Genomic DNA, 14,387 nt, shown 5'->3' with positions numbered 1-14,387 from the left:
TTCCTTCAATTTTCAACAAGAAATCGGTTGTATCCTTCAAGTATTATTTTACAGTGCCAACAAACGGTTTAAGAAAAAAGTCTATGTACTTCGAGAGTGACTCTAGACAAGACTCACACCCTGACACGATTGGTCGTCCTGGGGGTTCCTCGGGGTTCTTGTGAATCTTGGGTAAGAAATATAAGATGGGCGTTCTAGGAAATTTCTTTATCAAGAATTCACTTTCTTTGTGGCCCACAAACCCATCATCTAATCCAGTTTGTATGATTCCACAAATTTGTCCCTGTATTGCTCCGACGGGAGTTGAGAAACTAATTGGGAACTAAAACCATGCACCGTGTTTTAATCTTAACAGTGCATGAACACGAGCGCAACCCGAGGGGAACAACGTGGTTTGCATAGCGGGAGTTCGGCAGACCGACTTAAACAAGGTCAGTACGGACGTGCTGTGAACCTTATACAGCCGCCTTGAGCCAAACATTTAAAGTAAGAATCAGTATAACGTTATATTTTGACAGATTGCCCGCATGTAAAAAACATCATGAATATGAAGTGAGATGCCCCTAAGCTATCGGGGGACCCAGAAAGGTATGAAGACACTTAAGAACTGTTTAATACATCTGAATTGCCATATAAGCCCACAAATAGTAAACCAGCCTTATATTACCCGTAGGTCACAAGTGACTCTGAGCCACAGGGGGACGCCCAGATACAGATAAAAAAAAGGTATGTTGTGCAGTGTTTTTGTGAAGTAACCGCAATGCGAAAACCGAGTGTGGCTCTAACAGGATTCATTGATATCCTGTAGATTGCAGCTCAAAGACCCAGATTCAGACATAGGAGAACAACGGCTACAGGAAAGGTAACATGGATTTTGCACACAGTATAACGGAAGTATAGTAAAAACAGGAGGCTATGAGAAATGACACTAAAACAATTTTGGTGTCTTTTTTTGTCTTCTCTACACACATGCAGATAGAAGTGACAAGGCCCTGAGGAGAACCCATAACTGTTGTATGGTGTTCGAAACGCGTCGGCAGAACGGAGATAAAAACTAGAACTACTTATAATTGTTGATTCATAGAACTATTGTTTAATATCTCTGGTTAATAGTGACTTTGTTCACCACTGTTCTTTTCATTTTAATCACTGATGGTTAATAAGGCGAACAGTTGATATTTGCTCTTGGAACAGTCAAAAAAAGAAATGCGTAAGCCATGCTGTGTACAGTGAATGTATAAGTGCATATGTATGTAACAATGTGTTTTGGTAAATGTTTTGTATAAGTTGATTTATATATGTGATATATGTGTTGTGTTGTTTTTCTGACATAAACTAATGATTTTTTCAAAAAACGAAATTTAAAAAAAAGGTAAAAATAAATATACCTAACACATCAAAAATAATATTGATCAGTTGCTTATAATTCAGAGCAAACTAAAGAAAGTGGGTTGGCATTTCTTCTTGTCTATAAGTACATAATAAGGTCCAGCCATCCCCACACCCTAAGGACCTAACTCCTTCACTTTAATGAGTGTAGTGACAGAGCACACACCCTCTAGCTCTTCGCAATGTTGTGATTTTCTGCCTGATATTAGCACGCGGGATTGCTAAACCTACGTGCTAATTCGGCAGTAGAAAAAAAAAGAAATTATCTTTCATGTGAGGATTCCCTGCTGTGCCCTGTAGCCATGCGTGTCTAGGTGTTTGGGTATAGGCAGGAAACCCGGTGAAAGCACGTACCTCTGCAGCACAACCGGTGCGATCAGCCCTTGCACCAATCAAAGGCCTGAGCCTCACAAAGCTTCTCAACCTGGCAGTGTTACCATCAGAGCCTGCTGCTGCAGCCTGCATTTATTGGGGATCCATGTTTTGCCACACGCCCCAGGGCAAGCCCCCCCCCCCTCGCTCACTCCACTGTATCTGGCCGCTGTATCTGACCACACTTCTCAGCTTTCATTAGCGGAAAAAGAAAACACAGACAAAAATATTTGCAATGCTATAGGCATTGCAAACGAGCGGCCACCATTGTCCCTGCTGCCTCGAAAGTCAAAGCGGGAATGGCCGCTCAATGTAAACAAAGCACGTCATTGTGCTTGAGATAGAAGAAACTTAATAAATAACATAGAACAGGTCAGGTGTAACAACCAAATAAAGGGGCCAGAAGCCATGGGAAGAATTGAATGACGACATGGCCGTACTAAGGAGGGACTAACAAGCCTCATAATGTATCAAAAGACAGAATTTAGGAAGGACAAAGGCACAAGCCAATGAAAAAGATGGGAGAGTGGCCGGAGCTTCCACTTCATACTGAATACTGCATGCCTCGCAAAGCTAGCAGAGCATGCGCGCTGCCTCTATAGGCTCGACCTAAAAACAATGGTGATCCGCCACAGTGGAGATGTATTGGAAAGACATTCTGCATTTCATTATAACTGGTCCATAATTTATACTGGTGGTTACAGGCGTGGGCACCATCACTTATTTTGAGAGCCAGTTTTTTTTTAACATCAGACTTTGATCCAAAGCTGCAAAGAGAGAAAGGCAGAATAGAGAGAAACTGAGGAAGAATAAGATAAGAAAACAGTAACATTCGGAAAAACTTGGCTGAGAAAAAGAACCTGAAAAGCAGGGACAAAGATACATTATAGGCAGGCCACGAGTCGGGGATACACGTGGGTGGACGACGTCCACCCACTATTTTCACAGAGTGAACGCCGTCCACCCTGCCAAGAAGTTGTGCCCCTCTGAATAATGTGCTGAATTCGTCCTGGTGTAATTTCCAAACACCTGGACACTTTTAGCAGCGCCTGCACGTCTGCTTTCTATCTGCAATAAGCAACAACGTGCAGGCTGGAACAGGGCTTTCTTATTTTAGACTCCTGGTGAGCCCATAACAAAGGCTGGATCTGAGGGGTCACCAGGCCTCCTTTAATGAGTCTCTTGGCTGGGAGCAGTCAGGAGCCTCAAACCTGATGCAAATGAAGCGGAGGGGAAACAAAGGTTAGCACTCCACACCTACTTAAGAGAGGCAGCTTAAAGGCAAACTATGGGCAACATTGGGCCTAGCGATAGCAAAGAGGAACATAGCAAGGATGTGGGGGGCTGCCACACCACCAACACTCAACACATGGCAGAAAGACATGGATTGGAGCATGGTTCAGGAAAAGACGGTGTATGTGGCCAGGGGCTGTCCGAGGAAGTGGGTGGCGGTGTGGTCCAAATGGAATGAATACAGGGGAAACATATGCGAGCCCCCCATGATCCCCCCTGTTGACGAACTAATTGATTGATGATTTTGGTAAAATGGGAAATGGACTTAGGTCCATGATTTACAGTGGTTCGCCAGCTTTTTGATTCCTGTGTATTCCTTATGTATACAAAGTGCAACAATGATAAGTCTTGTGTGTGACCGCACTTACTGTTCTTCCTTTCTTTTTTGAAAATAAAAAGATTTAAAAAAAAAAAGAGAGGCAGCTTTCCACTTTGTTTTGACTTTATCCAGTCCCTGTTTAGGGGATATGCATGCACTGTAAGCCTGTTGTGTTGGTCTTTCTCAGTATTTAGACACAGCAAATTGCATTTATATAGAGCTTACTACGCCTGAGGAGGCGTTGAAATAATTTAAGTGCCACTATTTTTTCTTGTATAGTTCTATATAGTATTGCCAAAGCTTTGGGTGAGACCACCACCTCTTATTGCATTGGGGGAAGCAGCCGGGACCCCCATGGGCGTAGTGCAAGTGGTATGGACAGGCATACGCCAGAAGAATGCGCAAGGGATAATAAGAGCCCGGGGCTCCAGCCATGGTCTCAGTTGGCTGACAACCACTTCAATAACGACTCTGTGTGATAATTTAAGCACACGAGGTAGGCCGTACCGCCAACATTACACCCTACTCATACCAATACAGGGTGTCAGAGCGCTTTACATCAACACATGGATATCACATATACAATACATTATATACGTTTCATAATTAATGTAAAGGATGTGTTACATAAAACTGGGGGATTGCAAGGTGTAGAAGTCACATATCATCTTCCATACCTCTCTGTGCTATTATCCTCACAATGCGCTCACACGTACACATGATAGACCTGTTAAAAATATATGTGAGGGCTTTAGATCTGATGTCACTTCTTGTGATGCCACTTCCTGTAAAGTTGTGGCTTGTGATGCCACTTTCTATGATGTCAATTCCTGTGATGCCATGTGCGATGTTGTGTGCCGTGATGTTGTGTGCCGTGATGTTGTGCGCTGTGATGTTGTGCGCCCTGATGTCACTTGCATACTGTCAAACTAGGTCAGTCAGTCCCCCTAGTTCTTTTTTTAGGACTTGTGCCCTGATTATAGGGAGTCAGACCCATGAGGTGGAGTCAAAACTATGCAGTCTTGGTACTCGGCAGGTCTTGTGGCGATTGGCGAGCTCCTCAGAAATTTTTGAGGGCCTCAGCCTTAATATTTATTTCTTTATTGCAAGCTCAGCGCGGGTGAGACCAGGCACCGAGTTCCCTCAGTTCACCGCAGCCAGAGACATTTAAGCCAGACTGTCACGAGGCGAGTCTGATTCCTGTGTGCCAGTTACTTGTTGAAAACGTAACATTTGATGGCATTCACAACATTCAGGCCAACGCTACTTTCGCAGGTAGCAAACGAATTACTTATTTGCAGGGCTCGAGTCGGGGTACAACGTGGGTGGACGGCGTCCCCTGACTTATTTTTCAGGGGGGACGCAGTCCCCCCTACTTTTCAAAACGCCGTCCACCCTCCGCTGGATTTGGTCCTTCAAAATGCGATAAAGAGAGCACAGCGCACACCGACCAAACCAGCCTCGTATTGCTTGCTGATCACCATGCCCCTGACGGGCAGAGACAATGATCTGCTCGAGAGTCCGCGGCGCTTGAGCCTCCACTCCAGATTGCTGAAGCAGAAAGCACAGAGGTCGCGCCGCTTTCAGCTTAAGGGGATTGATCTCACGCTCAGTGAACAAGCATTCTGCAGCTGAACAAACGTGAGGGAAAAACAGTGATCTGGTTCAATGTCAAAGGGCATATAATCACCTCGTAATGCGAGCTGCAGGGGGGATTACCGGCAACAAGGATTCCCCAGGTTTGACCCCCCCACCATGCTCCCAGTCTGATGCATGGGCCACACAAGACCAATGTCATCTGGAGTATGAGAATAGCTCCCGGGGTCCGAGTTCCTCCAGGAGCTATGAGACCACTCGCCGCAGCTGCGTTGGCGATCCCGCGTTCACTTTACACGCGGCTCCACACCCGTGGACCATTTTTTAAGCCCTGTGTCACCTGGCTCACAGAACCTTGCTATCTTCGGCAGCGCCCCAGCCAGGCTGCGGAATTGTAAGACAGGCTAACTGTCAGGGCAGGGACTTGTGTCACAAGGCTTGCCGTAGCAACCTCAGCTTAGCACTTCGGGGGGGGGGCTGCACAGACAAAGTAGTGTTCCTTCTCCACTGCTGGGCTGTCAAACAGAGACGGGACTTGAAGAATAAAGCAGCCTCACTGGGGGGTTCAGTGTCAGGTGATAATGGCCGATGGCCCATCTTCACCTCAGCCGCCATTGCCCCCTCCACCCCCCACCTCAGAGGCCGGCCCAGAAGCTTTGTTCTTTGCTTCCTTCCACTTCTGCCAGGCCATATCCCTGAGGCTATAGTGGGCTGGGGAGGGGGTGAGTGGGAAGCGGCCTGCCTGGGGGCCAGTTGCTGCTCTGGCTGTAGGGTCATTTTCACATCACCACCTTGAGTTCGATCCAGCCCAAAAGCACTGTCTTTCCCCTGGCCTCTCACCAACTAGGCCATCACATCATACTCAGGCGTTGGTGGGCAGGGAGGGAGAGAGTATTCAAGGGCTTTGCTAGGGGTCAGGTGTTGTCATCTTAGGCTGTGTCTTTCTGTAAGGTGTGTGGGAGGAGGGGGGGCACTGGTGTGTTTGCACAGGCCTGGCTGTGAGGCTACCTTGACCAGAGATTCCAACTTTGGAACTCGGAAACCATGTTGGAGTCCCGGCATTAGTTCAACATCCTGTGATTCTGGGCAAATCACTTTGGGCCTCCTTTACGAGAAGTGGTGCATCGCTGCGTGAAAGCAGCGATGCACCACTTTTCAGTGCACCCTCCTTGCGACACCAATGATGCGTCATATTTACAATATGACGCATCATGTTGCAAGGAAGGACAGATACGTCAGTATAACTGACGTATCTGTCAGTGCAAAAAGTGGCGCATTGCTGGAGTTGTGTCAGAAGCCTTTTTAAATGTGGTGTTCTAGGTAGCGTAATACATTTTATAGTTTTGATAATCACTATTGTGGTTTCTAGCATGTGGTTTTATTTGGGTTATTTTCAACGCACAAACTCTGCTTTTGTACATGGTGCCATGTTTTAGTATGCCTCACTTACAGCACTTAATGGCTTGACTAATGTAGTTGTATGCCAAACTTCATCCATATTTGGGCTGTTTAATTCCCTCACACAGGGACCTTAAGTCACAGGCTTAAGTACTGAGCAGCTTCAATTGTTAAATCTTGCAATATGTGCAAATGATAGATCTGCCTCACATGTAATGTCACTTCCTGCCGTGATGTCACTTCTTGCAGTGATATCACTTCCTGTTGTGATGTTACTTCCTGCTGTGATGTCACTTCCTGCTGTGATGTCACTTCCTGTTGTGATGTCACTTCCTGCCGTGATGTCCCTTCCTGTGACACCACCTAAATTGGAGAGTCCCCCCACTTCTTTTTTAAGTTGAGCTGGTGTAGCAATGCGAAGCTTTGCGTCCAGCGAAGTATCTATTGTCGGCCACTTCCTGGAAATCTGAGACAGGGGATGTGCACGCGCAGGAGATTCACCCATGTGAGCGCGCACGTCTCCTGTCCCACATTGCCAGGAAGCAGATAACACACACACACGTGCATGCATCCCCCACCCCACTCACGGGCTCACACGCACACACACACAGTCCCCCCACCCCACTCACCGGGTCACACACGCACACGCACAGACACACACACGCACGCACCCACCACCCCACACCACTCACGCGCTCACACGCACTCGCGTGCACACACACACACACGCGCGCGCGCACACACGCACCTACACCCCCCCATCTCACTCACCGGGTCTCTCGGGTTCCTCTCGTCCTGTGGTGGTGGCGGCTGCACAGGCTTGGTAGGCGGCGGGGGCAGGCACCGGAAATGTGCCTCGAGCCCCCTCCGTTTCTCTCCCCAGACTGAACGTCACATTTTCTGTGAGCCAATGAAAGGACGCTTACGGTTCAAACCTCGTTTTCGAACCCAATCCGACCTGTCACAGTTCTGCTGGGGTCTTAGCGACGTTTGGTCGAAAGAGTCATGACGTCTATTGATGGAAAGTCCCTTGTTAAAAACACGTTAGCATCACATCGCTTGAGGCAACATGAAGAACACGTATATCCACAACATAATCGTCGGCCCTCATGACGCGAAATGTTGTGCACACAGGAGCTCAGATGTATCTGGAAATAAAGCCCCAGGCATGCAGCATGGCACGCACGGTTTCACTTGCAGGCAGGGGATCATTTTCACAAACAAGATCTCCGAGTGAAAGGGTTTTTAAATAGACTTTTAAACATGCGCTGTTAAACTACGCGGGACTGTGCGTGCCGGAGAAATAATCTCAGTTCTGGCTGCCCGTATGTTATGTGTCACTTCCTCAACTGGGGGCAAACTGGTGTGCCCTCCCTTCTATAATGAAGAGGTGGGGTGCAGCTTGGCGTCCACTACCTACGAGCCTCCCCTGCTACTGAATAACACTGTCAAGAGCCTCATAGACGGCGTTAACGCCACGAAGCACGCACATGGTGCACAACTCAAATGACAACAATGTGTACCACTAGCATGCGCGGATTCGAGAAACCAGACCACAGACCCATATGTCTCAGAGCTACACAGGAGTCCCGGGACCAATCACTACACCTTCCAATAACACACACACTAACCTCCCCCCTCCCACTTCAAACCAGTGCTCACAACTGCAGTTCACGCCATATAATTAATTCATTGCTGTGCTCCACGGTCAACCCTTATTGCTTTCCCTCTCCTACATGTTAGAGTTCAACACATTGCAAGACTTCCGATGGCGTGGGTGCCCCGCCCTTATAAGCGCATATCTTACAATGCACTGATGTGTTAGCTATGAAGTAACAGAGGCGATTACAGCTAAGTAGACCCATCCGACAAACATTGACTTTTATCTACCATCTGCTTCTGGTTGCTTAGTGGTGTAGGAAATATATGTGATCTGCTCCATCAGAACTGCAAAACTTTCTATAAATATGCATACCCGCTAACTTTTAACCCGAGACTTCTGCTGCAGTGTTGCATAACATAATATCATGTGCTGATAAGGGAATAATCTATAACGAGGGAACAAATCTGGAATGCAATTACAGATGCACAACTCCTCAGTTCTAGGGAGACACTCAGGGACCCACTTGTAATCTACCAGTTACTACACTACTACCACAGTTACTAGTACCACTGATATTGTTAACTTTTTGTGGCACCGTTCACGGGATTGCTAACCGGGACATTCTGATGAAGCCCAGAACGGTAATGATAATCTTGAAAAGGTGCAAGGCTGTTCCACCCAGCTGTGATTTAAAGCTGCACCTGAGAAAGCTGCTCACACATGCAAGTGGAGGCTTTGGGTCTGTCACTTCCTCTCAGCCGTAAGCTTTCATGTGTTTTTCATAGTTTTCCACTGCTTGTTTTATGAGGTGGACACACACGGGTGCAGAGAGTTACCAAACCTCTTTAGTAACCACAGCGTAAGTCACAGTGAGTGGTTATTGTAAAGCCATTACGGCCGTTGATTGTCATGTTGGATTCACAGAGTTCGCTTCCAGCACACCCCAAGACGTTGTGGAAGGGACACAGGAGATCGCACTGAGTGATGCATGAAATAGTTTAAGTTTCTCTTACATTATAGTTCAGTTCCCTAAAGGGGTGTCTGCAAGGCTTCTGGTGCCAAATAGACTGCTCTATTCTAAAATATAGAGTAATTTACAAGATGAAGTTTGGCCACCTAAAACCACATTAATCATATGGTTTTTGAAGGAGTACCACATGCTTTGCAATTAGTATTTGCCACACTGAAGGCCTCTTCAATGTTTTTACATGCTAACATTATATTTGGAACCCAGTAAAACGACACAGTAGGGCACTAACCTTCTAGTAAGGGGTAATCTTAGTTGAATTAACTGCATTTTAATGTAAGTGCTACAACCAGAAATATGACATTCAAGCTCCTGTTTGGTCACCAGAAGTCTTGCTTTTTTACTATCTGATCTCTCCTCACTCTATCTATCTATCGCCCTCACTCTATCTATCTATCGCCCTCACTCTATCTATCTATCGCCCTCACTCTATCTATCTATCGCGCTCACTCTATCTATCTGTCACCCTCACTCTATCTATCTCCCTTACTCTATCTATCGCCCTCACTCTATCTATCTATCTATCTATCTATCTATCTATCTATCTATCTATCTATCTATCTATCTATCTATCTATCTATCTATCTATCTATCTATCTATCTATCTATCTATCTATCGCCCTCACTCTATCTATCTATCGCCCTCACTCTATCTGTCTATCTATTGCACTCACTCTGTCTATCGCCCTCACTCTATCTATCTGTCTATCACCCTCCCTCTATCTATCTATCACCCTCCCTCTATCTATCTCCCTCCCTCTATCTATCTATCGCCCTCCCTCTATCTATCTATCGCCCTCCCTCTATCTACATCTATCACCCTCCCTCTATCCATCTATCGCACTCACTCTATCACATCACCACAGCATCACTCCGCACCACCACAGCATCACTCAGGGGCACCACAACACACTATGTGCTACCACAGCATCACTCGTCGCCACCACAACATCACTCAGCGCCACCACAACATCACTCAGCACCACCACAGCATCAATCTGTGCAACCATTCAACAACAACTGGTTCAAATATGTGCTCTAATTGTTTCAAGCTTCATCACAAATGTCACAAAAATAAGTTAATATTTCACTTCTGTTCTTGGATTTTTGTCACAATAAAATACACTGAACATAATCTTCACAAAAGTTATTTACAAAAGTTTAAGCTATTGCCATTATAAATTACAATAACTTCTATTTAAATATTAATTATTTAAAAATTGTAAAGTCATTGTTAATTGTAATATCAATACATCTATATCACGTAAATACAACACATATTGCATTACAAATGCTATAGGTGTCAAATTTGAGAAAGTTAAAACTATTGGCATTGTAAATGACAAAGCTATTAATTTCGCTATTTTCAAAACCAACACATAAATTAAAAAAATGTCATTTACAATACAAATAGCTCAAACTTTCCTAATGCGAGACCTATTGCATTGTAAATGCTTGTTTAGGACTTAAGCCCTGCTTATTTGGCACCCATAGCAAAATAACTTCTTTTATTTGAAGCTTAATTCTCAGCCAACATTTCTTGTACATGATTATATGTGTTCACCGATGAAAAATCTGCTTCATACTTTAGACCCTGGATCCTTGGACGGCATTCCGACAGCGCTGGCGAGGTTCAGAGGGCGCCTCTCTGTTTTGACAGGGTGAAGTAAGCTTTTTTTTAGCTAAAGAACGAAGACCACGAGAAACGAGAACCGCAGGTTCATCTTCTCCCGTCTCCCTGCATTCTACAGTATCTGCCCAATCCCCAGCTCTGTCTTTACATTCTGTTTTACAGATGTGCCTCGGCTTATGTTCGAAGATGCCCGGCCCTGTGTGCAGCACTCCCGCCCATACTCTGCCCAGTGCGGCAGAATCTTACCTTGAGCCCCGCAGCAGGCCCACAGTACCAGCAGGACGGAGCACCCCAGCGTCTTCATGCTGCAGCCGATCAGACTCGCCCGGTCCCTCCAGCTTCCTCGGTGCTTTGACGAAAGTGGTTTTAAATACCGCCTGGCATTGGTTTTAATCCGCGGTGCAAGCCAAGGTGCTGCAGTTCAGGGGAACTCAATTGCAACATCCGCGGGCAGAGGTTATGCAAACTTTACTGAGTAGGCGGCCAGAGCAGTTGGACCTCGCATACCCGCTATGTGCCGCCCCTCGGCCTATTCAAGGCCACTTGATTATTCAATCATTAAAGATGCCTGCTCCACCGAATCTAGTCAGCCGTCTGTGCTTGAAGGATTAAACAAATACTGTGAGCTGGAGCACAAAACATTTCTGCCTGCCGCCATTTTATGTCCTTTGTGGTATTTGTGGTATTTTTAAAGCAGCACTTGCTCCAAACACCCTTTAACACTGTAGTATTAAAACAGTATTCTGGAGATGCTAATGCATGACAAACAATTCTGCATATTTGCCCTGTGGTATTTCGTTGTGGCAGTGACGCATAATTTTTTGTGTTGCTGTGTTCTTGTGCTGCATTAGTGCAAAGTGTTTTTTGTGCAGCTGCAGTTGTTGTGCTTTATTTAGACTATTTGTTGCGATGCACCTGGTTATATTTTAATTGCGTTGTTATGCTGCTTTGTGTAAGTTGTCTGGGTCAATTTCGAGTGTGAGGGCTACCTTGCCTTCCACGGTTGGCATGGGGCACTCTGCCTGCAAGCAGCTCCTCACCTCCTTGTCTATGGGCTTTCTCAGCCCGCCCGCCATGGAGGCAGCTACCTTGGATGTCACCTTAGATATCATTACCCTGAGCGCGGATGTCAGAGGTCATCAGGATCGAGCAGGTCTGAGTCAGGGGGGCCTTTAATTTCTGACAATGAGTCATTGCCCAGACCAGGGTTGGAGGACGGCTGCCAGGGTCTACTAAGGTCACCAACCCCATCACCAGAAGTATTGGGGAAATCATTTCAATCTCCCGGATCTGTGGGTGGGGGCGGCAAGAGGTCACCCGATCACATACCAGGGGCCTGAGGGTCAGGTTAGAAGGGTTGGGAGTCCATGGACCCCTTTTTAAGGTGTGGAAATCTACTCCTGATCGTCTGCACACTTGCGTTTATCTGCTGGGGGCGCAGCCAACTGGCCTGGAGGCACGGGGGCTTGAGGCCCCAAAATATCTTCCCTCTGTTGGAGGGGTCTTCGGCACTGCATCTGCAGCTGCATAATCTTCTTCTCCAAGGGGCTACCCCCTGCAAGACCACCTGGAATATTGACTCATCCATTACCTGGCAAAATTGATCATGAATGGGGAGGTAAGTGACACCCTCCTCCTCCATATACTCCTCTGTGTCATCACACTCTTCCATAAGGACAGTGTGGTATAAGAAGGCAATATTGGCCGTGTAAAACCCAATACATGACTCACTTTCAAAAAGTGTATTAATTAGGGTCTTTTGGGACAGGATCCCATGTTTATTTGGGCCTAAAAATTTGCCTGGGACTTTACCCAATATATTATGCATCAAGGAGGCTGGTCTTACCCGCTTGAAAGGTGTCACTATCCAGGTGGTGGATCTCTTAGTTGAAAAAACTAAAACTAAATGCTGCCATATTGTTTATTTTAGAGTCTTTGTCCGTAATTGACAAAGTGGCCGGAAGCACTTCAACTCACTCAAAGGGAGAAAGTGACGAGCCCTGGCCTCCAGGGGGTAGAGGTGTGCTGCATGCTAAACAGGAAATATGTGGCCCCCTTGCGGTCAGCTGACCCCAACGCATATGAGAAACCGGGCTGCTCGCTATGACTTCATGGGAACGAAAAACGTCGTGACAAACACACTCAGGATAAATCAAGACAGTAAAGGACACGTTTATCGATGCTATTCAGCGGGTTTGATCGTTCCCACTCACACAAGAAAAATACGGTCAACGATTATAAAGAATGAAGAATGAAAGGCACTCACCTCCATGCTGGTGGAGCAGCGAAGAGGGAGGGGGATGGAATGCCTGTGCCGGTTTTTGTGTGGATTTGGGGAGTTGTGATTGGAAAGTCAATTTTTCTATAATGGCGGGTGTTGTTTGTGTTGTTTGTGTTTGGTGGGCTCATTGTTGTGGGGGTTGCTAGAGAGAGATGGGGGAGGAGGGAGGAGCTTAGTTCTCACCTCTGGGTCCTGACATAGCATTAACCCCTTAAGTGCTGCTGACGGCCAACGGTCGTCAGCAGCGCTACCTCCCCAGTGCTGCGCACGACCATTGGACGTCCATTCAGCACTGGTTCCAATGGACAGCGCAGCACTGGGGAGGGATGTTTACACGCAGCTAAGGTGTTAATGTGGCGGTTACTCACAATATTATCCTTGGGATTGTTTTGAATGATATTACATTCACAGGTTATAAATGTGTAAATCAGTTATCAGGCACATCAAGGCACATCACAAGATATATTTAATTCAAAATTAGAGACTGATTGATCAATAAAATGAAATAGACCCAGTAAATTAAGGAGCACACAGGAAGGCAAATAGAACTGAATGATTCACAGTTTATTAAAAAGAAAAAAAGAAAACATTTCAACAGAAAAGGCAGAAACAGAAAGTAGGAGCCCCTTTAGCAATACCCAAGTTAGAGTGAGCACACATTATTTTAGTGTTTATAGATTACTGCCCTTTATTTTATGCTCTTACTTATGCCCTCTCCTGCAAGTGCTTGCGCTTATGTAGTGGGCTGAGCTGGTATCCTCTGGAGATGGCGTTTTGAGATGCAAAACATTGAAAAGCACGGCAAAATGTGAAATAATGATTTGTCTAGTAAATGCTGCAAGAACCAGGGCCTTTAAAACTGCCACGTGATTAAATTATCTGCATTGCCGCAAGGTGGGAAGCACTGGAATGGTGACTCTCCCATTCAAGCATTAAACAATAGCGCTTGTGTGGGAAGGAGTTGGAGAGCTGTTATAAAATCAGGAAGCTAATCCGTTCTCTAAATACCAACAGATTCAGAATGGCTTTGATAACAAATAGTATGATGCAAACACTGGTTTTATCTCATCAAAACTTAGGCAGGGAAGTATGGACAGCTTGCACGTAGAGCAAAGAATTACCAGTCACTGATAGAGGGAGTGGACAACAAATCTTTAATGCCATCTGGATAGGATTAGTTCCGTTCATGCACTCTTGTTTTTTTTATCTTGCTTCCTGGTGTCACTTGGCCCTTATATGGGAAAAAATTGGATCAAGTAGATATTGCTATAAAAAACCTAAGTAGTGAAATATTAGGCAACCAGCTCAATGAAATAGAAAGGAAAGATCTGAGAGTAACTCTGGATAGGACTCCACCTGTCGATCCAGATAGAAAAACCAAAGAAAACCATATGTCAAATTCCACTCATATTGGTACGGAAGGAATAATGCAAAATGTACTCACGGGCCTGAAATGTGTGGGTACACAAAATAATA

At 45.8% G+C, this 14,387-nt stretch overlaps 1 protein-coding gene across 3 annotated transcripts in view; it reads right to left on the bottom strand.

Annotated features, from left to right (window-relative positions):
- LOC147747719 (coagulation factor XIII B chain-like) overlaps positions 1 to 11,078 on the bottom strand; it is a 1,426,313-nt gene extending 1,415,235 nt beyond the window's left edge. For 2 of the 3 annotated variants that reach the window (XM_086955242.1, XM_086955259.1), the window contains exon 1: positions 10,877 to 11,078. In XM_086955242.1, the coding sequence (XP_086811368.1) occupies positions 10,877 to 10,934 (58 nt within the window). In that variant the 5' untranslated portion in view covers positions 10,935 to 11,078. The remainder of the gene's footprint in view (positions 1 to 10,876) is intronic. The other variant, XM_086955250.1, reaches the window with a different exon arrangement.
- Between the last annotated feature and the right edge of the window lie 3,309 nt (positions 11,079 to 14,387).

This window comes from Lissotriton vulgaris, chromosome 1_1, assembly GCF_964263255.1.
Source record: "Lissotriton vulgaris chromosome 1_1, aLisVul1.2, whole genome shotgun sequence".
NCBI classification, from domain to species: domain Eukaryota; kingdom Metazoa; phylum Chordata; class Amphibia; order Caudata; family Salamandridae; genus Lissotriton; species Lissotriton vulgaris.
This window is presented reverse-complemented; position numbering and strand designations above follow the sequence as displayed.